General features: G+C 41.5%; 1 protein-coding gene across 1 annotated transcript in view; it reads left to right on the top strand.

Annotated features, from left to right (window-relative positions):
- The window catches only part of DNAAF9 (dynein axonemal assembly factor 9), a 173,456-nt gene that overhangs the window by 119,870 nt on the left and 26,052 nt on the right, over positions 1 to 27,534 (top strand). The window contains 5 exon segments of the mRNA XM_021005399.2: positions 424 to 525; positions 767 to 884; positions 3,695 to 3,783; positions 5,339 to 5,497; positions 17,827 to 17,952. Of these exon segments, the coding sequence (XP_020861058.1) occupies positions 424 to 525; positions 767 to 884; positions 3,695 to 3,783; positions 5,339 to 5,497; positions 17,827 to 17,952 (594 nt within the window).

The raw sequence follows: 27,534 nt of genomic DNA, 5'->3' as shown, positions 1-27,534 counted from the left end.
CACACACTCTATTATCCAGAATTCTCAGGAGAAAAGGAACTTGAGAGATGAAATAACAAAGCAGAAAATCATGCTGGAGTTGCTGCCATCTTACCCATTACACATGTAGTTCCTAGCTAGGTGAGCCAACTGAGAGCTTAGTTGTACCTGCTTTTCCCTTCCTTGTGGGCTACCAGCAATGACAAGGCCACATGCCACATGCTAGAAAAGTGGACAGTATGAATGCTCTGTAGTATTCCATATAATCAGCCCTGAATAATCACAAATTCATTCACCATCTTATTGGCATTAGAAACACAAGGGCTTTTGAACAAATGAAAATATCATATGACTGTGTAGCAAAGAGTTTTCAAGGAATTAATCAAAAGCAAAATTAACTCTAAGTTATAGAGCACCCAATTGAACCAATGTTTCTTATTTCAGATACTCCAATGTGCAAAAACTCTTTAGTGCCCAGTCCTATCCTGTTGGGGAAAGAGGGAGTCAGCTCAGACTCCTGAATGCCCGTCTCCCAGATCTGGACGGGTAAGCCCCTGGGTTTCCTATTTGTGGATGATTTATAAAATTTTCTGCATTTTATTATTGGGGGTAACAGTGAACTATAAGGTTGGCATGAGGGACAAACTCCTGGGAACAATCTGATTCTCCAGAGTAATGCCCCAAAGTTTGTTTTACAGCAGACAAGTCTAGAGTTTCCTGCTTGAATGGGCACATTGAGGTTGTATTAGAGATTGGAAGGTAATAACATCAGCTTTTGTTTTTTCAGGTTTCTTCAGCACTTTGCCATCTGCAGTGTCAGCCAGGAGCCGGTAATGAGGTCCCATTTTCCTGTCCTCCTGCAACAAGGTGAAATCAGGCCTGCTCAGAAAGTGGAAAATGAAAAGGTAACCGAGCTAACCCAGTAAGCCAGGAATCTGAAGGGAGGGGCCAGGGCCAGGGCAGCTAAGGCGGATCCTGTCCTCGGCTCTTTGGGGTTTAACAAAGAAAGTCCAGATTTCTTTCATGAACTGACGCCTCCTTCAAGTCTGATGTAATTGTGCATCTGAAACCTGCTTTGGTTTGGTTTGGTCCATGAGCACTTGTGGCTGATCTGAAGGAAGCTTAGGCAACACCAGGACCCCTTCCCATTGTACAACCCTCACCTAAGGCCCCTTCTCCAGAGCAACAGAGGGTTTGTGGAGAGCTACCAGAGCCTACCTTGGTTTACCATGTAAACCAGAGCCCAGGTTTCCTGGCACCTATTCTAGGACGGCCAAGATCAAACAAGTAAACCCTCTTCCCAAGGGTCCCCCTGCATTCCCTTCTTATACTTTCCAGTGGACTTCTCTCCCTACCAGCTGCCCAGCACCTTAGTGTCCATTTTTATTGGACCTCTCCAGTTTAAACTGGAGACTAATAGCTACTTGAGACCAGAGCTTTGGAAAAATGGAAAGCGGGACAGGTTACTTTTGTTAGGGGGAGTCTAGAGAGAGGTCTAAGGATGACATAAGGTCATCCCACAAAGGGGTCCATTTTGGTGCAGTAGCACAGTAGGACCCAGGGTAGAAGCTCTTCAAGGTCAGGGACCATTCCTCATTTTAGTCTGTGTACCTCTAGCACCTGATAAAGTACTTTGCATTTCATAGGTTCCTAATTAATGTTTATTGAATTACATTGTATTCTGCTATCCTAGGTAACCATCAGGTGACCTGAAGATTGGGGGTGGGGGAGGGAGTAGGAGGAAGGGACTACCTAGTTTTCCCTTGGGCTGACACTGCTCCTGAGGGTTGGACCTCCTGAAGCTTGGTGTTGGTGCATGGGCATGGAGCAGAGCTGGGTTGGGCTTCTGTGCTTTGAAATAACCCAGGAAAATTTGTTTTAAATTATGAAGAAAAATATGTGCACTTTCCCTTCCTCTTCCAGTGAATTCAGTCCAATTTATTAAGCCCCTGCTGTGTGCAAGGCCCTTTGCTGGGGTCTGGGGACACAGACAGAGCCACACCAATCCCTGCTGTCAAGGAATATATATGTGTGTTTGTGTGTGTGTGTGTGTGTGTGTGTGTGTGTGTGTGTACACATACACATATGTAAAGGAAAATACAAAGTAATATGAAAAAATAGCCGTATATAGATACATATATACACATACATATACATGCATGCATATACATACATGTATGTATGTAAAGGAAAATACAGAGTAATTTGAGAAAACAGCAACAACCCAGGGAGTCAGGAGGAGCTTCACAGTGAAAGTGGTTCCTGAACTGAGCCATGCAGGAAGCAGGGGATTCTCAGAGGTGGCAGGGGAAGGCGGGGTAGAAATCATCCCAGCCACACCCATGGATGGCAGAGGGAGTGTTTGCAGTATTGACTGTCCAGCTGTCTTTCTGAGAAGTTCCTAACTTAGTTATACATATTCCCTTTCTCTCTATGTCCTCCTCTCTCTTTAATCCCATTGACTCTTGTGGCTTCAGCAACCACCTCTATGCAGCCAATTCCCAAATCTATGTTTCTAACCCTGGCCTGTCTCCTGGGCCCTAGATCCATTCGTCTCTAATTGCTATGGGAAATCTTTACCTTAGCCCTTCCTATCCATCATGCCAAAACCAAGCTCATTCTCTTTCTTCGCCTAGTTTCACTGGTTTTATCTATAACACCACCAATCCCCCCATTTTCTCATGTCTGTAAGGTTGGTGTTGTCATTGACATCTTCTCTGTTACCTTTCCTTAGCCAGTCATCAAGTCTTTCACTCCCCATATGTCCCTGTAACATTTCTTATGGCTATTCCCAGCCTTCTCTCACGTCTCCCACAGTACAGATCTCCTTACCAGTCAGCGTTTCTAAGTGGTCTTCTCAACTCCATCCTTTATACCAGCACCAAATAATTTAGCCATTCCTAGGCTCAGAAATTTTAGTGGGTCCCTAATTGCCTCCCAGATAAATTTTGATTTTTTTGTTTTGGTCTAGCCTTGTATGTTATGTAACTCTTGTTTATGCATGATATGTTCAGGTGATCTAGTCCTGATCTCTGCTCCCTGAACCCTCTGGGTTCTCTTGCCTCCATATCTTCGCTCCCAGTGTTTTGTATTCCTGAAAATCCTTCCTTCTTCTTCACCTGATGAATCACTACCTGTCCTTTAACTCTCAACTCAAATGCTGCCTCCTTCCTTTATGCTCTGAACCTGTAACGATCTTGGACCTTATATAGTTAGTTTTTGGGGGCAGCTTTGTAATGTACTTGCCATAAAAGATTATTGTAATTACCTTTGCAATTTGCACCCCTAATAAAATTTAAGTTCCGTAAGATTAATGGCTCTGCCTGAGGTAATAATAACAAAAGTTTACTTTATTAGTAACAATAATAGCAGTAACTAAAAATTATGTAGTGCTTTAGAGTTTGCAGAGTGCTTTATACATATTGTAGTTACTTGGTCCTCACAACAAATCTTTAAAGTAGTACTTTTATGCCCATTTGATGGAGGAGGAAACTGAGACTAAAGAGATTAAGTGGTCTTCCCAAGCCTGAGGCAGGATTTCAGCTCAGGTCTTTCTGACTTCAAGTCCTGAGCTCCATCCTCTATGTCACCCAGCTGCCCTCTAAGGTTTGCCGAGTGCTTCCTACACCCATTTGATTTAAACTTGGTCTCTACCCTGGCATTGTGTTTTCACACAGTTCTTGCTTACTTCTTGAATGTCTTTTCCTTCCTGAAGGTGATTGTCAACATTGTCACCGGCCTGCCAGGCTGTCATGCCAGTGATCTAAGTGCTTTCCTGGTGGCTCTGCATAAGGAATATGGAAGGTTGGTATGGCTGACCTTGTCTTTGCTTTGGGTGAAAAGGATTTAGCAGGTCTCAATCAGATGAGAGGGCACTTTGGCCATGAGCTTGGCCATGTCCCCATGCAGGCATGAGCATCTGGATAGTTCTTTGTTGACTGTGGCCTTGTTGAAGAGGTAAATAAGGGTCAGTGACCATGATGGAAATTTGGGTAAATAGTGGGCCAAGGGATCTTTGTAGTCTGATCCTCAGAAGATGTATGAATCCACACCAATGCAAGGGCTGTATACCAAAGGGATTCCTAGAGCCCAGTGTGCAGGGCACCTGTTGGAGGTTTTCCCACATCTCACACAGACCATCTGTCTGTTTGACAAGAAATGCTCTTTACAATGCCTTACTGAATGCTTCCTGTCTTCTCATGGAGGATGCACTCAAGGTGAAGAATGAGATAGACATTTTTGGACTTTGTCAATGTGGGAATTTGTTTTGCTTGATGATGCACATTTGTGCCAAGTGTTTGGTTTGGTTTGGTTTTCATTGAGGGGTGGGAGAGAGAAAATAAATGCTAGTTAATTGGAAAAAATTTTTTTGTTTAAGTCCTGCTGACTGAGATGCTTAGCTAGGCTTTGATGTCTGCCATGTCCAGGCTTTGTCTCAGAGGAAGGAAGAAAGGAAGGAAGCAGTGGAGAGCTAGAGGAGGAGTAGATTTGTCTGGAAACCCTGTAAGGGGAGGTCTTTGGGAAGTGCTTGGGAACCCTGTTCTTGTTGAGTACTGACAGATTGACTAAATAGCAGCCTGTCTACATAGCTTTGGGATTCCATTCCTCTTAGGTCAATCAGTCAGTCAGTCAGTAAACATAAATTATCTATTTGAGGGCCTTCTCTGTTCCAGGCATTGTGCTAAGCACTGAGGATACAAAGAAAAGTAAAAGACAATCCTTGCCCTCCCAGAGCTCACAATCTATCCCAATTTTTTTTCAGTCTACCTGCATTTTACCTTAGTTTGTGTTGATTTGAGCAGAACTGGGTTTTAAATAATCTAAACTTGTACTGGCCTTTCCTAAAATCAGATAAAGAAAAATTTTAGCATTAAGTTCTCTGGACTCTATAAATCACTATTTTCTCTCTCTCCACAAGCTCATTTTCATATTTTCACTTCTTTGCCTGAGCTGCTAGTAAATTCTTTTGAAAATGTACTTGTGGGTTGGAATTAGTAATGAAGAGGGAGTGTCCATGTAGACCAAACAAAAGCTTTTGGTCACAAAAATGAGAGCATAGGAAAGGGAGGGCTTTGGGGTCTGAGCGTGACTAAGGAACTACAAAAAAGAGCAGGCTCCAGACGGACTCTGGGATTTTAGACCATCCTTCCTTGCTTCCTTCCTTCCCAGAGCTGGCAGAACATTGCCTTGCACAGTCCCTTCTTCTGATTTTTCAGCTCTGCTCCATACCGGTCACAAAGAATGGTTGCTTTTGTTCAAGCAGTTCTCATTATAGCCAGAACAATTGATAGAAGTCATCTAAGCAGCAGTTGGGGGGAAAATATCGCACTATGTCTGAGTTTGTTTGTGTGGTTTCCAGGTGGATGGTGTATAGGCAAACCATGGACACCTCTGAATGTTTCAGTGCAGCCCACTTCCAAAGATACTTGATGAGTGCCCTGGAGGCCCAGCAGAAGCGAAGTGCCAGACAATCAGCATATACCCGGAAAAAGACCAGATTGTTGGTGGTGTTACAAGGGTAAGCTCCTGAGAAGATGTGGCTAAACAGCAACTCCTGTGAAAAAGATCTGGGAGTGTGTCAGTAGTGTGACTGACTGGTCAGCCCCCAAAGCTATGCCAGTATTAGGCTGCATTAAGAGAGACTCTAGCCCCAAGTCTTTAAGTCTAGCCTAGTGCTCAGATTCTTAAAATCTAGCCAGTTGCTCACAAATGTTCAGACTCCTTAAGACTCTGACCAATAGGGCGGATCTTTAATAAACCTTGTCTTTGGCTGGGGAAAAAAAAAGAGAGAATGTAGAAGGAGCAAGGTGATAGTTTTGCTCTTCTCTGCCCTGCTTAGACCGAAGCTATGTCATTATGTTCCATTCTGACCATCTCACTTTTGGAAGGATCTCAATGAGCTGTAGCATGTCCCAAGGAAGGAGTTCAGGATGATAAAGAGGCTGGAGTCCATGCCACATGAGGTTTGGTTAAAAGAACTGGGGTCATAGCAATGATCACCTTTCAGCTTATTCATTCTACTGTTAGAACTCTTGCTCAAAAAATCATCAAAAGAGGGAAAGGAGTAATTTGTACAAAATCATTTGTAATGCTTTGTTTGTAATTACAAAAAATTAGAAACCACCTTTATATACAACAATTGGAAGGTGGCTGAATAAATTACATATTAGTGTAATGAAACATGGTACTGTTAAAAAACGTGATAAATGTAAAGAAGAAAGCAAACAAACATGGAAAGCCCTGTATAAGGTGATGCAGAGTGAAACCAGCAAAAAGAGAACCACGTATCTAGGGCACACACACTGACGACATCCTTTTTTTTTTTTTTGGTTAAGAGAGTGAAAGAAGGAATGAAAATGGCATCAAAAGTGATAGAACTTAAATCAGACCTAGAAGACCCAAAACAAAAACATTTTCTTTGATTGTTTATGGTTTGTTAGTTCTTGTAGGTATGTCTTTTTGAAGGCTAGGGATTTGAGATAAAATTTTGAACCCTGTTTTATGTCTGCTTGATGGCTGAATCAAGTTTAGTACTTGGAGTCAGGAAGATCTCAATTCAATTTGCCCCAGAATTTACTAAGTTTCTGACCCTGGCAAATCATTTAAACACTGTCAACCTCATTTTCCTCATCTGTAAAATGAGGATAATAACGGCCCCTCCTTGATGAGGTTATTTTAAGTATCAAATGATATACCTGTTAAGTGCTTTGCAAACCTTAAAGTGCTATGTAAATGCTAGCTTTTATTATTAAGTTTATAATTTTTAAAACCTTTTTTTAAAAGTTGCAGAAAGACTAAAATATTCCTAACAATTACAGACATTTCTCCCAAAATGGAGTTGAGTAGTTGCTGTAGGTAGGAAACTCCTACTTGGAAGTCTACAAGGAGAAGCTGGATAACACCACTGGTCAGGAATTTGTAGGGGAAATTCTAGTCAGATATTGGTTAGACTCAATGTCCCTCGTGAAGTCAGGGGCAGTGATTGTGTTCACAGTCAGTCACACCTCAAATTGGGTCATTGTTTCCACTAAAGAATAGGCTAAGAGGAAAGGCTGCCTTGGGTGTCCCGACTCTGACAGTAAGGCTTAAAGAAGGAAGGCTAATGTTTAAGAGATAGAGGAAGGAGATAAGACCCAGGGCAGTCATTTCTCTTCCTCAAGGTAAGATTCTGCTGAGCTGCCATGAATTTTCTTTGCCTTGACTTTTTATCTAATGTATGCCACTTTTGGGGGCAGATGAATAGTCTGAACCATTAAGTGGCTTACTTCATCCTTGTCCATTTGTTTTTAGCAGTTGTGGAATGAATTTCAACCCATTGAGTAAGGAGTGCCGCTGGGGTGTAGGGCTAGGAGCAAGATGAAGAACTTTACAATATGCATCTGATGGAGTTTCCACCTTCCTAATAGAACGGAATTGTTTTTGGATTCAGACTTCGAATATTCTTGCTCCACATTCTCCACACTACTGCCAAAATAATAGCCTTCTAAAGGCCTAGGTCTGACTGCATCACTCCCCTTTACCTATAACATAAGTCATTCTCCTTAGCCTAGCATCCATGTTTCCAGCCTTAATCCATACTGCTTTACTTCAGGAGCTCTAGGTTTCAGCCAAGCTGATGAACCTCTAGCCATTATACCTTCCTGGATTCCCCTGTTATTAGTGCTTTCCTACCAAATTTTCTTGGTCCTATGTGGTATGTCCTTGTACTACGTCCAACCCTGAGCATATAAATTCATTGGTGGCAAGGTTTCTTTCTCACTTTGCGACTGGTGCCTTGTCCATAGTAGGAGTGTAATAAATGTTTACTGAATTGAATTGTTGATTTTCCAGTTCACAGCAAGGGTAGCAGTTTCACAATAGGAAGTTTTGGCAAGAGTGGCATCTTCCATGTGATTGGAGTGAAGACTGGTCTTTCTTTCATACAAAAGACCTTACTCCTGTCTTAGCAAGTCAGGACCCTCAGATTGAGTTACTGTAGCACCTGAATTGACCCATAGTGTCTCTATGGGAATCCACAGCTTGTACTAAATATTGTGTCTCTAGGGCAGTGTTATTCCTGGCCAGGCCTGTGCCCTTGAGGCTCAAATATTGAACTCTTGACAGTTTCTTTTGCTACGTGTCTTTGGTCCATCCCCTCTGGTATGAACTAAGGTTTAGTGTTTCACTCTGTACAAAATGGCTTTTGTCTTTGGACAGTTTGACTAATCCTTCAGGGAAAGTCTGTTGCCCTTCTGAGCACAAAACAAGGTTTTCTTTTGTTTCCAGGGACTAGCAGGTTCCATTTGACTTCACCAATATTGGCAGTTGGCATTGAAGGCCCTAAGGCTTTGACATCCACTGAAATTGTTGACTAACTGGTGGTTGTCTTTAAAATGGAATCAACAAAAACCCTTGACCTGATTAAATCATAGATTCAACCTGAAAATACAAAGACAGAGAAAGTAATAGACTTCAAGAGGCAGTTAGATCATTATGAAGTATCCTTACTTTGGAGAAAAAAAGGCTATTCCCCCATTGTTTGATGAAGGGGATCTTAAGGCAGAGGCAGATAAAGAGGAACCACAGCTTTTACTACTATAATAAGAGATTCTGAATTCCACTAACATGTATTATGTACCTGTTGTGTGCCTGGGATTGTGCTTGGCCCTTGGAGTAGAGAGCTGTAAAATCAAAGTCCCTGCCCTCAGGGACCAGGGAGTCTAATAAGTGGAATAGAACACTCACACAATCAGTATGATATCAGACATCTGAGCAAAGGAGAGACCTGAACAAAATGCTCCAGGAAAATCTGAGAGAGAAAATGCTTCCAACTGGCAAGGATGAGGGAAGGTTTCTTCTTAGAAGAGCATGGTGCCCGGGCTGTGGCTGGAGGAAAAAACAGTTCCATCAGGGGAGATGATGGAGGAGTGCATTCTAAATAGAATATGGTTTAGATGCATAGCATAGGTACACTGAGTGTTTGATAAGCTAGGTAACAGTGGGGAGCTTCCGCTGCAAGCACTGGCCCCCTGAGATTGTGAGCTCTTTCTGTGTCTTCAGTGCTCAGCGCCCTACCTGGAACAGTGCAGGCACTTCATCAATGTTTACTAATTGGCTGACTGATTAAAGGGGGTCCTCTTCTGGCAGTTTTATCTAATGAAGCTTCTCTGGGCCAGGAATAGGGAGGCGGGCCCCTTTGTTATTTGTGTCCCCGGTGCTTTGTGCTGGACCTGGCACATGTAAGCGCTTAATACTTTCTCACTGTCTGCCCACTGTGTTAGACCAGAAGAGCTAGCTGAAGGCCCCAGGATTACTCAGGGTCCTTGGATAAAAGGCTCTCTAAGAAGAGCTTGGCTCCACTGGGCTTAGCTAGGCTGGGCTTGGGCTGCTAGCCTGGAAGATTAAAGCTTGTTTTGCACTTTATTTTTTTTCCTTTTGAATGAGTAAAGGTTAATGCTATGTTGAAAATGTTTTGAAAATTTAGGGCAGTCTGATGGGGGTCCCGCCCATTCCTCTCTGAGGGAAAAGCTATTGTGTTGAAATGACTGAAAAGCCCTTGGAGGCTGGCTTGAAAGACTTTCATTTGAGCGGCTTATTGTCTAATTCTGCTTTAGGAAATGAGAATCAGTGTCTCACATACCAAACTTTATCTTTTTTCTCCAAAGGTTTTTTTTTTTTTAATATGAGTGGGAACAAGGCCAACTTCCTAGGCCTAAGATTTAAACGTAATGATTCTTCTAAGGGGTGAGAGTTTAAAAGAAAGGTGTGGGAAGTTCCAGGTCCGAGTCATCTTACTGTCCACCTAAATGATCTGGAAAAGAAGATGAGTGGAATGTGAGCCTCATTTTCCAAGAGGAGAATGCATTGAAGTTCTCACCTCTGAATCCCTTTGCAGCCCATGGCCCATGACTGACTGGAATTGTGTATTGTATGTCAGGGTGTATATGCATTGCTCCCCACCCAGTCTGTCCATTCATTTTGCAGAAGTGAGGAAACCATAACACTACTCTTTAAACCCCTCAGTATTTTCTCAAGTGTGGGGAGTGAAGGCTTTGAGTTGTTTTCCTCCCTTCAGGAGAGCTGAAGTTGATAAGTGAGTGAGAGGCTAACTCTTTTAGACACAACTGTAAGGGAGAAGCCCAAACCAGCAGTGGGTTTGCCTCACTTGGGTGTTGGGGAGTTGCACTCATCCCGAGATAGGTGGAATAATGGATTGAGACGTGGATACAGGAAGACCCAGCTGTATAATCTCTGGCAAGTCACCTGACTTCTCCATGGCTTAAGTTTCTTGATCTATAAAAGGGAGTTAGATTGAATGGCCGTTTAAGGTTCCTTCTAAATCTAATCCCGCATGGTACTTGTTATGACTTATAACTTGAGTTTGGGCCTTAGAGAAATTTTTGGGACAAGGTATTCTAGCTTTAAATAAGGATAACAGTTGGTTGCAAGTGTCCTTCACCCAATGTGTTGTGGGTTCCCCTACTCTTCTTATTGTAGGGTGGACTGAGAGGTGTCCGTGGTTAGGTGGTGTCTATAATTTGTAGTTTCTGCTCTTGGAGTAGGACAGTTAATCCTCCAACAGAAAGACAAGATAGACCTCGAGTATGTCTTATAAACTGGATAAAATGTAAGAGAATAAGGTAGTGCACTTCAAACCCGAAAGAAACCCTGTAAGATACTAGATGGGGACACTGGCTGGAGCACGAGGCATAGTGTTCTACAGGCTGTGCATATAAGTCAAGCAGTCCTATGATCAGATCTCTTATTATCCTTTTTCTGTGGTGCTGAAAGGGGTTACAAAGTACTTTCCTCACAGTGGCCTTGCATGAGAGGGAGACAATATAAGAGTGATATAATAGTCAGAAAGTAACTTTTCCCCTTGTTCATCACTGGTTAGAATATTATTAGAATATGTGTCTAGTTTGTATGTCATGTGTGTCTGAATGAATGTTAAGAAACTAGAATAGATCCAGAGAATGGGCCACAGATAGGTTCTAGAAAGAAATGCTGAAGGGATTGGAGCTCTTGAGCTTAGATAATAGAAGCATAGGGTGGGGGAATTCAAAATTTTAATTCTGGCTCCTAATTTCTATATTGCTTTAAGAATTACAGAGTGATTTCTTCACAGTAAAACTGTGGAGGGAGTGTAAATATTATAATCCATTATACAAGAAAGAAGACTGAGCCCCAGAGAAAGGAAGTGTCTTACTTAAGGCCACACCATAAAAAGCAGAGTTCCCCCACTCAAATTCAGATCTTCTGATTATGTCTAGTACTTTTTTCACCACATTGCCTCTTGACGATGATGATGATGATGATGGTGATGATAACTTAACATTTCTATAAGCATTTTACAGTTTGTAAAGCACTTTCCTAACAATAATCCCATCAAATACATAGCCCAAGTAATATATTTACTTTATGAGTAGAACTAAGGTGCTTGTAAATAAGAAGTCTTAGATGTTAATTGTTAACAGTACCAAAAATCTCATAAGGTTGATTTTTTTAAGTCGTATTTTCAAATCAGTGTGATTCTGAATTGAACAATCTTACAAGCTTTTTAATAAGTAAGGACATGATTGCTTGCTTTTAGTGTTTTTTTTTTAATTTGGAATAATATTTACCTCAGAAGTCCTTTATAATATTTTTTATTTTCCTCTTACATAAACCACAATGGGAGTGTCTTATTTCAAATGTACTATGTTTTGTTTGTCTTCCATCAAAGTCTTTAGAATTCTCTTTATCAACATCCATTTGCTTAAAGGGATGGATAGAGGCAACCTGGTTTGTTTAATGCTGTGTGTGCTGGGGGACCACCAGCTCTGACAGGTCGTACACCAAGGGGCATTTTTTGAGTGTGTGGGTCTGGCAATGGACTTAAACCAAAGACCAACCTCACTAATTGTTGAGATGCCAATTAGCTGTAGTTAGTCATGAAATCATCCACTAGGTTGCTGTCTGTGCTGTTGAAGGAGATACTGACACTGAGAAAACCATGTCTCCTCCGAAGAACTGGAGAAATGTTTTATTTGTAAATTCCTTTGGTATTTTGGCAAAACTATGGAACTATTCCTTAAAATTTGGTAACGTAACACATTGTTCACAAGGCTGACTTGGAGGGAACATGAACTGGAGGTAGCCATTTTCATATTTACATTTCTTCTGTTTTTGTGACTTCGTATTCAGTTAGGCTCTTGATTTTTTTTTCAACAAAGCCTTCACTTTCTTGGCTCTTCAGATTTTTCAGTGTTATTCAATTGTCAACAATAGAAATTCTTACAAAAATATCTATAGTGAAAAAAATTCTAAAAATATAAATGGTCTATTTTACTTGCCTCTGCCAAGACAAACGCTACTGGGTTGCTGATTTTAGACCAGTAAGAAGCCAGTTTTTCAGACACATGCTCAATTTAGATCCATTTCAAATTTTTTTTTTCTGGCAAAAGTATGCATTCTTCAGCTTACTCAAGTGGCCAACTGGGTAGCTTTACTGTGTGTGCTTCTTTTGTCATCACAACTTTTGCCTATGAGAAGTTCCAGAGTTCCATGGAACATAGTTTGAATAGTGACACAAATCATCTAAGATAGATAATGTTGAATTACAGACTTATATAATACCCAGCCTCCACATTCTACACATGAAGAAATTTATGCCTAGAGAAATTAGTAAATCCTAGCCAACCTGCAAGACCAGCTTAAATAAGGCCTCTCCTGTGATGCTTCTTCCTGATTTCCCCAGCCAGAATTCTCCAAGAACTTTATTGTTACTTTTTACTCACACTCTGTATTGCATTATATTTATCAGATTAATTTGGTGCCTGCCCTCTCCATTCCTCCCTCCATGTTTGCATGCTCTTTTTCTTACATACCTCAATTAGGAAAAATAGTACGTTCCAATCCCTCCTTCCTCTTTTCTACTTGAGTGTATTTCTTCTTTTGCCCTCCCTTCTCTTTCCCCTCTTAAAACCCTCAGAACAGATCTAATCCATTCCCAAGACCTTTGTTTTTCTTATTTAACTACCTCAATGCCCCTTAAAGACATTAAAGTTCTGAAGGGACACTTGTTTCTTCTCCCCAATTAAAATGTTAGCATTATATCATACTACATTTTTTTCTAGCTGCTCAAACAAATTCACCCTTCTAAGTTTCTCTGGACTCTTTGTGTTTGTATTTGAAAATTCCTACTTAGCTTCTGTCTTTTCATCAGAATTGCTTGAAAATCCTCTATTCCATTAAGATCCATTTTTTCCTTATAAAATTATATTCAGCTTTTCAGGGTAAGTTATTTTTGGTTGAAAGTCTATCACGTTTGACTTTTGAAATGTTGCATTCCAAGATTTCCTCTCATTGTTAGGAGAAGCAATCAGGTCTTGTGTGATCACATCTGAAGTTACTTGGTACTTGAAGTAATTCAGACATCTTCTGGATGTTTATAGAATTTTTCCTTGGATATGAGAGCTTTGGATTTTGGTTATGACGTTCCTAGGACTTTTCCTTTAAGGGTTACTTTCAGTATGTAATCTATAGATGCTGTCTGTCATCATTTTACCCTCTGGTTCCAAAAGAACTGGACAGTTTTAATTTAGGATATATTGAAATATAATGTCTAAGCTTTTTATTATGCTTTTCAATGATTATTAAATTATGTCTCCTTGATCTGTTTTACAAGTCAGTTTTATGTAAGGTATAGATAATTCTGTTTCTTTCCGATCTTTTGAAATCATTGATTTTTGTTTGGTCTGTTCTAGTTTTCAGGTATTCCATTTCTTGGAATTAGAGATTAGGCTTTATGAAAGTTCTAGGCTCTGTTCCCTGTTATTCTGTTGGGTGGGGTAGTCCATTCTACTTGGTCTTACCCTAGGTCACTTTGGTTTCTGTGAGGCCCCTTTGGACCTTTAAGATTCAGAGGGCTAAATCTTCAGGGCTCTTTCTGGATACTCATGGCAGAACATTAGGGATCTCCAGACCATTGGGTATGGGTTGTTCTTGTTGGAGTGCTCTGGCACTGTGCTGATCACTGCCCCTTTACCCTCTTTGAGGCTTCTAAGGTCCCTATTTTAGGATCTTCCGACCCTAGGACTTTCTCTGGGAACCCCTCCATTCTTGATGCCTCTGGGCACTGAGGTTCATAGGCTACATGTATGTCTGGCCTGTCTTTGGTCACACAGGGTATGCTAACATTGGCTTTGCTGCTGGCCCTTTTCCTGTTACCCTAAGGCTTCTGGTTGACTTTTTATGTAGTTATGACATAGAAAAACTCACCACAGTTTCTTATTGGATTTCTTGATCATTATTTGGTCTGATGTCAACTTCAGGGTTTTGCTGAAGTCAGTATATGGGAAACAGGCAGCTTGCCTCCTGTTGAGGCAGCCATCTTGGCTGGAAGTTCCAATTTGCTTGTCCCTTGTACTGTTTGCCTTACGTGGTTGTTGTGAAAATAGCACTTTATCCCTTAAAACAATAAACAATCATGACCTCTTGCCACTATAATTCAACTCATATTTACTAGGTACCTGTTGTATGCAAAGTAACGTGCTTGGTGCTGAGAATCTAAAAACAAAATGAGAAATAGTCCTTGTCTTCAAGAAGCTTAAATTCTGTGTGTGCGAGTGGTGGGAATATAATACCTAAACAGTTAAGTACATGCATTATAGTTGAGAAGGAATAGATCACTAATAATAAAAAGGATCAGGAAAGGCTTCCTGTAAGAAGTGGCACATCAGTTGAGCTTTGAAGTAAGCTAGGGATTCTAAGGAAGTAGGGAGGAGGACATGCACTCTCAATATGGGGGAGTAGAGGAATAGCCCATACAAAGGTGGGAAGCTCGGATGCCAAGTTTGGAAGTAGCAAGGGGGCCAGTCTGTCGAGGAAGAGGGTGGGGCTATCAGTAGAAAAAGAGAAGTGTGGAGGAGGGAGGGTTTGGAGGGGGAAGATAAAGATTTATATTTTGGGCATAGTAAATTTGAGATGCTTAAAGGGGATGTCCAATTCCTTGTGCAACAAGCAATTGGTGGTAAAGTGCTGGAACCCAAGAGAGAGATTAGAGCTAGTAATGTAGATCTGGAAGTTGTCGACATAGAAATGATCATTGAACCTGTTAGTTGATGAGAAAGGATGCAGAGAGAAAAGAGAAAAAGGGTCAGGATAGAGAAGTAGGACAATACTCATCACGGATGGTGATTCAGCAAAGGAGACAGAGGAGGAGACGGGTAGACAGGGATGAGGAGATAAGAGCGTGACAAAAGTCAGGAGAGGAGGAGAGAGCCCACAAGATGAAGGCTTGATCATCAAGGCCAAACGCTGCAGAGATCAAGAAGGATGAGAACTGAACAAAGGCCATTGGATATAGCAATTAAGGGGGAGATGAGGATGATTGTAGATGCAATCTTCCAATGGGGATTAGACAAGGGGACAAATGGAAAGGTTGGCCCTGACTAGGAAAAGGATCATGTCCCCATCTGACAGTGAAACAAAGGAGGAAAGAACATAGTATGATGTCAAGGAGTTTTAAAGTCTGGATTAGAAAAGAAGTATGTCATCATGGATGGCCTCTGTTTTCTGGATCAAGTAAGAGGTGAGGTCTGGCAGTGTAGGAGGTTGGATGAAATTCTTTAGTGACTTATTTTTGTAGCCTTCTATGATTCTAATAGTGGCATTCTTTTGCCTTTAGACAGGGGACTTAAAACTACTTTCAAGTCTACAGTACCTTAAGATCAATCCACAAACTTTTATTAAATGCCTACTATGTGCCAGCTACTGTGTTAAGTGCTAAGGATACAAATCAAGGTACAAAGGCAGTCTCTTCTCTCAAGGAGCTCTCAGTCTATGGGGGGAAGACAACAGCTATGTACAGTATGTACAGACAAGGTCTATACAGGCTAAACTAGAGATAACAAACAGAGGAAAGGAGTTGGCATTAAGGGGAGCTGACAAAGGCTTCTTGTAGCCTAGAAGATAGAAGACGTCAGGGAAACATGGAAGGTGTCTTCCAGTATTTGAAAGATTATACTTGGAGGCAGCTAGGTGGCGCAGTGGATAGAGCACCGGCCCCGGATTCAGGACGTACTCCCTGTGTGACGCTGGGCAAGTCATTTGACCCCATTGGCCAACAAAATAAATGAATGAATGAATGAATGAAAAGATTAGACTTAGCCCAAAGGAGCAATGGATGGAAGTTGCAAAGATAGGTTTGGAAGTCAGGAAAAACTTGCTAACGGTGAGAGCTGCCCCAAAGTAGAAAGGCCACCTTTGGGAGGAATAGGTTCTCTTCTGTCATAAGTCTTCAGACAAAAGCTGAACAGTCACTGGTTGGGTCCTCCAGACAGGGATCTCTGTTAGAGGCACGGAGGGCTTCCCTCTCCTCAGGCCAATGCTTCCTGGCACTGGCCAGCCTGACTAGCCCAGGCTTTTGTTTTCTTCTTTGGTTACTGTCTTCCCTTAAATCTCTTGTACCAATCCTTTTCCTACTTCTGTTTGACTGATGGGCTTCCCATGTATCTAAAGTGGTCTCTTTAGTTCCCCCCCCTTTTTTTTTCCACATGCTTTTGAGTTGAAAATTTTTCTCCCTTTTTCTCCCCCAGACGACGCAAAATCTGACATAGGCTTTACATTTACATACCCATTAAACATATTTTCACATTAGTGAAGTTGTAAGTGAAAATTAAAATGAATACGAGGAACCATCAGAAAGAGGAAACAAAACTCAACAGAAGGTAAAAATAAGCGAGAGCGATTCGACTTCCATAGTTCTTTCTTTGGATGTGGACAGCATTTTCCATCCCGAGGCCTCTGGAGATGTCTTAGATCCTCGTAATGCTGAGAAGGGTTCAGTTTAACATTCTTAGTCATTGCATAACGTGGCTGCTATTGTTACAATGTCCTCTGGGTTCTGCTCACTTCACTCAGCATCAGACCATACAAGTCTGCCCAGGTTTTTCTGAAGTCAGCCTGTTCATCATTTCTTATAACACAGTAGTATTCCATTACATTCATATACCACAACTTGCTCAGCCATTCCTCACTTGATGGGCATCCTCTCAATTTCCAATCCTTGGCCACCACAAAAAGAGCTGCTATGAATATTTTTGTACGTGTGGGGTCCTTTTCCCATTTGTCTGATCTCTGTGGGATACAGCCCTAGAAGTGCTGTTGCTGTTTAGTTCCCCTTTTTGTTCCTCATTAGAATCATTTTGTTTTGAGAGGCAAGATTTCATTCTGGAGAGCCTCCCAATCCACTTAACCTTAGGCCATGGGATCCTACTGATATTTTCTCTGAATTCTTTGACGTCTGTTTTCCTGTATATCCATTTCTAGAATTTCTCTCCTTATTGTTAATTCAAAGGTTTCAGAGGTTTTTGTTTATTATTTGTGTGTGTGTATCTCCTAATCTCTTCTTGTTTTTACAAAGAATATTTTTCCATTATTTTAGTGATGTGCTGCATCCTAATGACACCTGTTATCATTTCCCTCTTTATGCTGAGGAGGTCTATTTGGTCCCAGACAGTATAAGAATTTGTTTTACTTGACTATACATATTTATTGCAAGGGTTTTCTTTCCAATGTGTGTGATGAATTAGAGGGTAGAAGGGGTGAGCTGTAGCTGTCAAAGGAAAAGAAAGAAAAGAGAACCATTAGAGCATTATTTTGAAATGCACTGAAATGAGGTATAGAAATTTTACCATTGGGGGGGCGGTGAGGCCATCAGGGTTAAGTGACTTTCCCAGGGTCACACAGCTAGTAAGTGTCAAGTGTCTGAGGCCGGATTTGAACTCAGGTCCTCCTGACTCCAAGGCCGGTGCTCTATCCACTGCGCCATCTAGCCTGCCCCAAATTTTGCCATTATTTACCCTTTTCTCTTGTCTCTTACAGCTACACAGATGTTATTGATGTTGTCCAGGCACTCCAGACTCACCCTGACTCAGATGTGAAGTCTACTTTTGAAATTGGCACGATCACTACATGCGTGGAGCCCCTGAGCTGCTACATGGAGCACAGGTAGTTTTCAGCCACCAGAACTTAAGGAGTTGGGTGGGAGGGAGTTGTTCTTTTCAGAAGGCATCACCTCTTTAAAGACACTTGTTTGATTTTGCTTCTTGGAGGGAATTCATTATTTTTCCTTACTATATGGTAGGTGTTCAGTAAATTCTCATTAATGTGTTGATTATCCCAGGGACCTTAAAAGTCCTTCTCTAGGCGACAAGAGGATCCCTGAGCTTTAGAACCAGAAGAGATTTCTAAAGTCATTTAGTTCAACCAATCCTCTGTGTTGCCCAGGAATACGCCCTGAAAAATTTCAGTGTTTCTAGGGACAGACAATTCCATTCCAGTGTTGGATAACTTTTATTGTTAGGAAGTTTTGGAAAATAGTTTTTGCTCTCTAGTCTTAGTTTTGTTTTCTGGAGCTACACACAGTAAGTCTAATCTGTCTTGCAGATAAAGATCATGCAAGTATTCTGGTCGTGCTTCTGTGGCTACCGAAAAGTAATTTCATACAGCAAGTGGCATGAAATGAATTTTCTTAGAAAGCATGGTCCCTTTAGCATCTTCTTCTTTGTCTGTTGTACACACATCTTACCTAGAAAAATGGTCTGGTATGCAGATGACCTTGGACTTTTGGTCACGTTGAGAGGGGACAGGTCTCTAAGTGAGGTTTTCTCAGCATCAGGCTTACCCCGAGGGCTCTGTGCTTTCCTTTTCGAGAGCCTAAACATACTTAGACGTATGGGGATGGACCCTACTGCTTTTAGAAATCTTGGCCTTCTAGTCCAGTGGGAAGAGCTCTGGATTTGGAGTCAGAAGAGCTTGGAAATCCCTTTCAACACTAACTCTCTAATCCTAGGAATAGATGTAATTGGGGACAATGACAACATGACTTGGAGAAAAGTATTAAGAGTTAAAATGTTAGGGATCTTACTTATTGGACCTAACTGCCACGGGGAACCTTTAGGGGAGTGACCAGGGTATATTGTTGACCTTGATTCCAGCCAAAGCTCAGGACAAAGGCACAAAATCAGTAAATCTCACACTTGAAAGATTAAAAAACAAAACAAAACAAAACTACTAAACTACATTGATAGTGTAGATGCCACTCGTACCAACTGTGCTAGAAGTCCTAAATATCATGTCTTTGTCTCTCTATTTTTTCTGCTCTTCAGCCTGAGATGTAAACTCTGCTTTCTTCCTTAAATATCCTGGATATTTTGTTCTTCTTCTTGCTTTTTTTTCTCTTTTGCTCTACTTATTTTAATGGACTGTGATGCCATAACACCACACCACAACACACACACACACACACACACACACACATCTCTCTCTCTCTCTCTCTCTCTCTCTCTCTCTCTCTCTCTCTCTCTCTCTTTCTTTCTCTCTTGTGCTCTTTCTGCCCTGTTCCCCAGTTTCCTGTTTCTCTCTTTATGCCCAAGTTGAGGCACAAAGTAAGTGCTCATTTCTAGTAAATATTAATTTTCCCCAAAGTTTTCTAGAACTAGATAAGGAATTTTGTCCCTCCTTGGTCCTAAAAGGCCCTAAAATTCCCAAAATAGTCCTTTAATTGTGTTATCCATTGCTTAGGAACCTTCATTGTCTACCCAGGATCAAATTCATATTCCCCCAGCTCTACAAAAATCCAGCCAACTCCTCTTGTCTTGACAAAGGGTTCTCTAATTTGAACATTCCTGCCTCCGCACTTTTGCTTATATTATTCCCCCTCCAGGAAATGCCCTTCCCTCTTCTTTGCCAGTATAAATTCTAACTATCTGTCAAGGCCTCGCCTAAGCCATCTCCCAAGCCTTTCCTGACTGCCCAGCCCTCATTTATCTCTACCCAAAAGTCCATTTAAGCATTGTGTCTAACTGAGAATGTACTTCCTGTGATTTTTGTCCACCAAAGAAAAAATAATTGAGTTGTATTGTGGGCTCTCTGGATAGTAAGATTGCCAGCTCTTGGTCTCAAGGAGTTTTGTGGTCCCTTAGGCACTTCTTCTAGCATCAGTTCAATTCAAAATTTGTCCACTTCTTCTGTGTATAGTGCCCTGTGCTAGGGTTACTGTTTTAGAGATGAAAAAAGAGTCACAAAATGTTAGAGTTGTGAAGGACTTTAAGGCTTATTGAATCCAAGCTCTTCCTACCAAGTGATCCCCTTTGCAATATCCCCAACAGATACTCATGTGTTCTCTGCTTGGAGACCTGCAGGGATGGAGGTCTTACTACTTCAAAGGCAGCCCAGTCTACTTGTTAGGAAGGTATTCTTAAAGGGAGCCAAAATCTGTCTCTCTATAACGTCTATCTGGTTCTCCGAGTGTGGTCCCCTGGGGCCAAGCAGATCAAGCCCTATCCTTCTTGTCAGGAAAGTTTCTAGCTTGTCAAGAGGCATTTCTAAAATGGTATATCTAAAACAGAACAGCCTGCTTGCTTCAGATGTGTTCTGGCATCGCGCAGTGGACCTCTGTGGGGCCACCTGAAAACAGTGGCAGGGTTCTTGGCTTCCATGTCTCTCTGTCATAGTATGTTGAGCCCATGGTTCATTTGTGTGTGTGTGTGTGTGTGTGTGTGTGTGTGTGTGTGTGTGTGTGTGTGTGTGTGTATATATGCAGGCACACGCATAAAAAACCATATACATACACACAATATGTGTTATATGTATGTATATTGCATATGATGTGTGTTATGTCTACACACATATATGTAATGTACATGCCGTTTGCCCTGTTTGAATACTAGCTCAAGAGACTTTTGTCTCTGCATCCTCAATGATTAGTATAATACCTTTCACATAGCAGCAGATGCTTAATAAATGCTTGTTGATTGGATTAATTGATTGATAAATATGTCCTATTAGATTTGTCCCACCATTTTAACTTATCAAAATCTTTTTGGATCTTCAAAGGCCATCAACAAGTGTTCTGGGTGCTAGGCACTAGCAATAGAAATACGAAGACTGAAATGATCCCTACTTACAATGAACTTACATTCTAATGGCTGAAGGAGGGGAACAAATGTACCTTGTTTGATTTGTCCTTATATGACATTTGTTACTACATGACTGACCTGCCTTTTTTTCTGGTCATGCATCATTTGATGCTTCTCCTATAAAATTCTTTCTTAGTGTTAGACTATAACCTAATAACTGTATTAGGGTATGTATTATTATATTATATATTATGTATTATGTTATATAATGTGTATGTATATATATGTGTGTGTGTGTGTATATATACATATATATATATATATATATATATACACATATATATGTATATGTATATATCTATCAGCTAGATGGCTCACTGGGCTGGGAACTCATTCTAGCTTGTTGAGGTCTTTTTTGTATCTTCGTACAATCAATAAACAAACATTTATTTACTGTTCACTATTTGCCAAGCATTATGTTAACTGTTAGGGATACAAAGGCAAACAAACGTTCCCTGTCCCAAAAGAGCTTGCCTTCTACTTGAAGTGCATCTTAGAAGAGGCCAGAGAAACTAAGAGGCCAAAGTGGAAGAGGGAAGGCCTTCTGGGCCTGGAGAACAGCCCAGGACTGTGATATGGAAACAGGAGATGGAGCATCAAGTGTGAGGCCCAGCAGGGAAGCCAGGATGACTAGATTTAGGAAGTTCTTGGAAAGGAATAATGAGGAAGAGGACTGGAAAGATGGGCCGGGGCCGGTAAAGAGCTTTAAATGTCCAACAGGACCCAAGAGGATTTATTGAAAGGGGTGTGTAGCATGTGAAATGGTCCTGGGTACACTTTAGGAAAATCACTGTGGCAGCTGAAGCAGGATGGATTGCAGGGAAGACAGGCTGGAGGTGGGGACACTGTTGTTGCCAAGCCCTTATCTCTCTTAGCTCAATCATCTAAAAATGATAAAGTGCCTTGCTTCAAGGAGTTTACAATTTAGCAACAGAATAACACATATGTAGTACAAATTAAGAGGTGATACCTAAATAGAAGAGGTCAAATAGGGAACTGGAAAGATTTGAGAGGGGAGGGACCATTTCTAGCTGAAAAGATCCTTGGAATTAGTGGCACCTGAGCTCCAGTCTTGAGGGAAGAGGATTTCAGCAGGGAAAGATGTACATGCCATTTGTGCCGAGCCCCCCAGCAGGTCCTGATCACGTTTGTCAGATCTGTGCCTGCTAATTGGTTTTGTGCTGGAGGTGGTTTGATGAGCAGTGAATGGAACAGTTCCTGGCCTTTCCCTAGGGGGAAAAGATATTCCTCCTATACTAAGCGCCATAAAGTAGTCCGTGGACAATAAGCCCAGCAGACACTAAGAATTACATGTGCCATGGAACTATACCATGAATAAAAGCCCTGTCCAGAAGCTGCCAAGGGTCTTTTCAGTGCAGGGTTTGAGAGTCCCAAGTAATAGCTAGCAACACTTTCAGGTTTGCAAAGCACTTTACAAATATTACCTCATTTTATTCTCATAACAAGCCTGGAAGGAAGATGCTGCTATTATCCCTATTTGAGGGGATAATAGTAGCTGAGGGATGTTAAGTAAACTGCCCAGGGTCACACAGATGATGAGTGTCCTAGGCTGGATTTGAACTCTGATTTCTCTGCCTCCAAGCTGTCTGGCTGCCTCTAGCCCTCTGTGACTGCCAAGGAACATGCCTGTGCTACAGAGGCAGTGAGAGAGGAGGAGGAGAATGAGTTTACCCAATGGGTGGGACCAGGACATTCCTGAGGAAACAGGGCTGGCTTGGTGAGTTCTTCCTTCTCTGGAGCTGGGATACCAGGAAGCTAGGGGAAGCCCCTGGCTGGCTGGCCTAGACAGAGCCTTGCAAGGCTGGAGGAAGTGCCAAGAGGCCCCAGGCTGAGGGCAGAGGTCTGCATGTTTGTCTCTTGCGGAATGTATTGTCTCTTCAACTATTGAGAAATACAAGCTGCTAATCACAGAAGTTCTCGGTTCTTGGAGGAGGAAAGAGTTCCATTTCAGAGGAAATATAGTGGAAATAATACAGAGAACAGCTTCATTTGGTAATACTGTGTCCATTCCTATTAAAAAAACAGACTCCTGCTGTCAGGATCCTCTTGTTTTCCTCTCCCCCTTTCTTGAAGCCCTCTTTCCTGTGCCCTGGTTCTCCCCTTTCTTAGTAGGTCTGCTTCTAGTTCTCTTTCCCCAAACCTGCATGCAGCCCAAGACTCCATCCTGCTTCTTTTTGCTATTTGCTTTGCTGATCTCTCAGGATCTCATCTACCATCAGCTCTATGCCAGTAACCCCTGGCTCAGCATTTCCAGCTGTGACTTCTCTCCTGAATTTTTCCTGTCTTTCACTGCTTGTAGATGACAGCCACTAGCTGCATGTTAAGCCACCTGTTCAAACTGAACATCTCTAACCTAAGACCAGCTCTTCCCTTCCAGCCCCTTCCCTATTTCTCTCAGTCACCAATTGACCCCATGAGCTTCTTTGTCTCCTCTCCCACTTCTTGTCAGCCTTCTAATGCTGTCAGGTCTTCCTTCATAAAGTGCCTTCCTTTCTCTTTCCACTTTGCACTCCTGGCTGGGACCCTCAGTGCCTCCTACCTGACCACTGGTCTTCCTGTCTTGAGGCTTTCTGCCTCCATTCTACTTTCCAAACTCTGACCAGATAAAACTTTCTAAAATACAGATTGGCTCTTGCCACTCCTCTATACAGACACCCTCAGTGTTTCCCTTCTGCTCACAGGATAAAGTCTAGGTTCCCCAGCATGACCTCTGAGTGCCCCAACCAAGGTGGTCGCCATATGGATCCTGATTCTCTGCCTTTCTCTTTACTTTTACCTCCCCGCTTATTCAAATTCTATCTTTCCTTCAGTAATAAAAATAAAGGCTTGTATCTAAATAATGCTTTGGAGTTCATAAAGCACTTCTTATATATTATTTCATTTGATCCTTACAGTAACCCAGTAAGGTAGGAAGCTCAGGAATTAGCTGTATTTTAGAAGAGGAAACTGAGACTTCAAGGCCCAACTCAGATCCCATCTCCCCAGTCAAAACTTTTTGGACCACTTGAACATCCATAACATATCTTACTTCTACCTGTCTGACTATGTTGTGTGTTCTGTCTTCCCCGACTACATATCATAAGCTCCTAGAAGAAAGGGGCAGTGTGTGTTTAATCTCTTGATAACCCTAACGGGTAACACATTAAATTGGTTCTTAATAAATGTTTGCTGATAATGTTGAGGATGGAGTGAAGGATGATCTGAGGAACATGATCTCCTTACTGTTTGGCTGTTTCAGCATTAGTTAGCTCAGGTGATGATGACCGATTGGTGGAACATTTAGAGCTCTCTTGTACAGAAGGGGAAACAGACCAAGTTAACCAGGTTAACTATGATATATGTAGAAAAGCTAATATTTATCATTCTTTATCACTTCAAATAAGTGTCCTCTTGTCCAAAAGAGAAGAGCATTAATGTTATCTGATAATGTTTAGGGTAAAAGGACATACTTGGTATTGGGTTTTTTTCCCATCTGTAAAATAGTGTCATTGAAGATAATAGCAGATAATTGTTGGAAAATGTTTAAAAAAAAGCAACAAAAGGACTGTGAGAAAATAGACCCACTAATACACTGTTGACGGTACTGTGAACAGCGCTTCTGGTGTTCTAATCTATTCTGGAAAATAATTTTGAAATATAGTTTTTTAAAAGTCACTCTACTTTAACATAGTAATGTTTGACCCAAAGATAGATCCCACAAGGAGGTAAAAAGAAAATGGGGAAGATCCTATACCTACCAAAAATATTGATAGCAATTCTTTTAGTAGTAGCAAATAACTAAAAAGAAAATGGGTGTCTCTCCACTGGTGAATGACTGAATAGAGTATGGTATATGGATATACTGGAATATTATTGTGTTGTTTTTGTTGTTCAGTCATTTTTAGTTATGTCTGACTCTTTGTGACCCCATTTGGGGTTTTCTTGGCAAAGATACTAGAGTGGTTTGTCATTCCCTTCTCTAGCTCATTTTACAGATGAGGAAACTGACACAAACAGGGTTAAGTGACTTGCCCAGGGTCACACAACTAGCAAGTGTCTGAGGCCAGATTTGAACTCAGGAAGATGAGTCTTCCTGATTCCAGGACCGGCACCCTATCCGCTGCATCACCTAGCTGCCCCCATTATGCCATAAGAAATTAAAATACAAGGAATTCAGGTAGATTCGGGAAGACTCTTAGAAACACATTTAGAACAAAGTAAGCAAACTAGCATAACAGTTTCCATGATGACCACAATAATGTAAAGGAAGATTTAGCTGAGAGATCTCAGCACTCAAAACAATGCTGTGATCAGTCATGACTTCAGAAGACCTATAGGGAAGTTCACCTTTTGCCTCTCAGCAGAGAGGAAGTGGATTGTAGGAGTGGAATGGGGCAGACACTGTCAGATGTGGCCAATTGGTTGGGGGGAGGAGGGTGTGCTTAACTATACTTATTTGTTGTGAGGGAAGGTTTTCTTGGTAGAAAGGAGTCAGTGGGAAAAGCATCACTAAAACATTTTAAACAGTTATTAAGTGCTATGTAAATGTATGTGGTGGTAACTCTGGATTCTCCAAAGCTGTGCCAACAGAGCCCAAACTGCAGCAGGTTCTACCAAGTTTGAAGGGCTTCAGATGTGGACCTAGCTACTGAGACAACTAGATGGCGCAGTGGATGGAGCACCCAGACTAGAGTCCAGAAAAGCTGAATTCAGATCCAGCCTTAGACACTTATTAGCTGTGTGACCCTGGGCAAGTCCCTTAACCTCTTTCTGCCTCTGTATCATCTATAAAATAGGGATAATGGCACCTAACTCCCAGGGTTGTTGTGAGAATCAAATGAGATAATATTTATAAAGTGCTAAATAAATGCTGTTGTTGTCATGATGAGGATGATGATGTCATCTGAGGATCAGTCCAGTTCAGTGTGAAAAGGCTTATCAACAGAAGATCAGCCACAAAGGGAGGAATTTTTTGGCCACAGCAGCTCTCTGCAAAGTCTCTTAAGGCCTAGAGAGACTATACTCTGCATCATGAGCACTCACCCCTATGAAATCCTGGATCTTTTGAAGGATGAGAGTTGTCCAGAGGAAATGTTGTCATGCACAGCCCTTCCCTACTTTAAGTCAGGAACATTGGCCAAATAATATTGAACTAAATCTTGCAATGCAGGCCAGTATACAGGTTTCTAAGTCCAGGGACCACACCTGACCACCTTTTGCCTAAAGACAGCATTTGGATTAAATGTTCCCCCACCAGAGATTTAAAACCTGGGCATTCTCTGTCTGGGTAGAATGGCTTAAGAAGAGGTTTACCTACCAAACAAAGGATTCTTTAAATGGAACAAATTGAAATTGATTGTCACGAGACCAAATCCTAGGAACTATTCATGGGACTTTGGACATGTGCTTCATATTGCTCTCATCTTACTGGGTCAGAGCTAAATTCCAGATGAGGCAGGGCCATCTTAACAAACGTAACAGAGCTTTCTGCTTGAATCTACTGTGATGCCTCATCGTGGTGTAAAGGTGGTGTTCAGTTCACATAAACTGTACTAGGGGAGTGTAAGTTTCTTTCAGGCTCTTCTGAGCTCGAAAGGCTTAGTAGGAACTCTAAGAATGAGCTCAGAAATAGACTATCTCTTATCCAACAACCATCAGAGCTAAATTCAGAGGGAAAACCCCAGTTGCTTCAGCCACATCTTCTGGCTATCAAGTTTTGATCTGCATTGGAGGAAGGAGAACTCACCAACAAAATCAGAGATTCTGGAAGCACTTTGGGATCAGTGTGTGAAATAGTTCTTGCTCTCCTGAGCCACCTCCTGATAGGAATTCCAAAAATGTTTTGAGTAATGGCAGCACTGTTGATATTAGTGCTTACCCACTTTGAGAATCCAGGACTCCTTCACACATGTAAGTTCTGGTATATGTGTGACATTACTTTATATGCTTATACTGCACACATATCCTATCCTGGGATTTTGCTTACAAGACGGTCTCTTCCATGGTCTATGCTAATCATGGCACAGGCCCCAAGATAGACACTGAGCTATTTCTCTAGTGACTCATCTGATAAAGAACCAGATTATGAAAAGAAAACAGATCTACTAGTCTGACATTTGAGGATGACCTGGAGAACAGGAAAAACTTCTCTAAATGCTAAAGGGCAGTAGAAAAGGGCCATATAATTCTGGATTTCCAAGATGCCTCATCTTTAGGCATCATGCTTCTTTAGCAATTTGGGTAGAGGCAGAGATGTCATGATCATAACTTGGTGAGGAGAGAGAGAATGAAAATATTTTGATGGAGAAATAATTCAGAAGCCACAGTCAAGTTCTAGGTGTGTGCTGAAAGTACAGAGAAATTCGGTATGAAAAATATAATCCACTAAACAACAAATATATAATGTCAGTGGTCTGTGTTCACCTTTGGAAAGCCCTAATGCAAATATTTCAAACTCAACAAATATTTACTGAGCACCTACTATATGCAGGACACTGTACTAGGAATTAGAGGAGGGGGCAGATTCTGGAGAAAAATATAAAGTTACATAAACCCCTCTCTCCCTGCCCTCAGGGAGTTTACAGTCTGTTAAGGGACCTCATTACAGCCA

Source organism: Phascolarctos cinereus, unplaced genomic scaffold (assembly GCF_003287225.1).
Source record: "Phascolarctos cinereus isolate Bilbo 61053 unplaced genomic scaffold, phaCin_HiC Scaffold_9;HRSCAF=440, whole genome shotgun sequence".
NCBI classification, from domain to species: domain Eukaryota; kingdom Metazoa; phylum Chordata; class Mammalia; order Diprotodontia; family Phascolarctidae; genus Phascolarctos; species Phascolarctos cinereus.
Note: the sequence above shows the minus strand (reverse complement) of the source record. Positions and strands in the feature narration are given on the sequence as shown.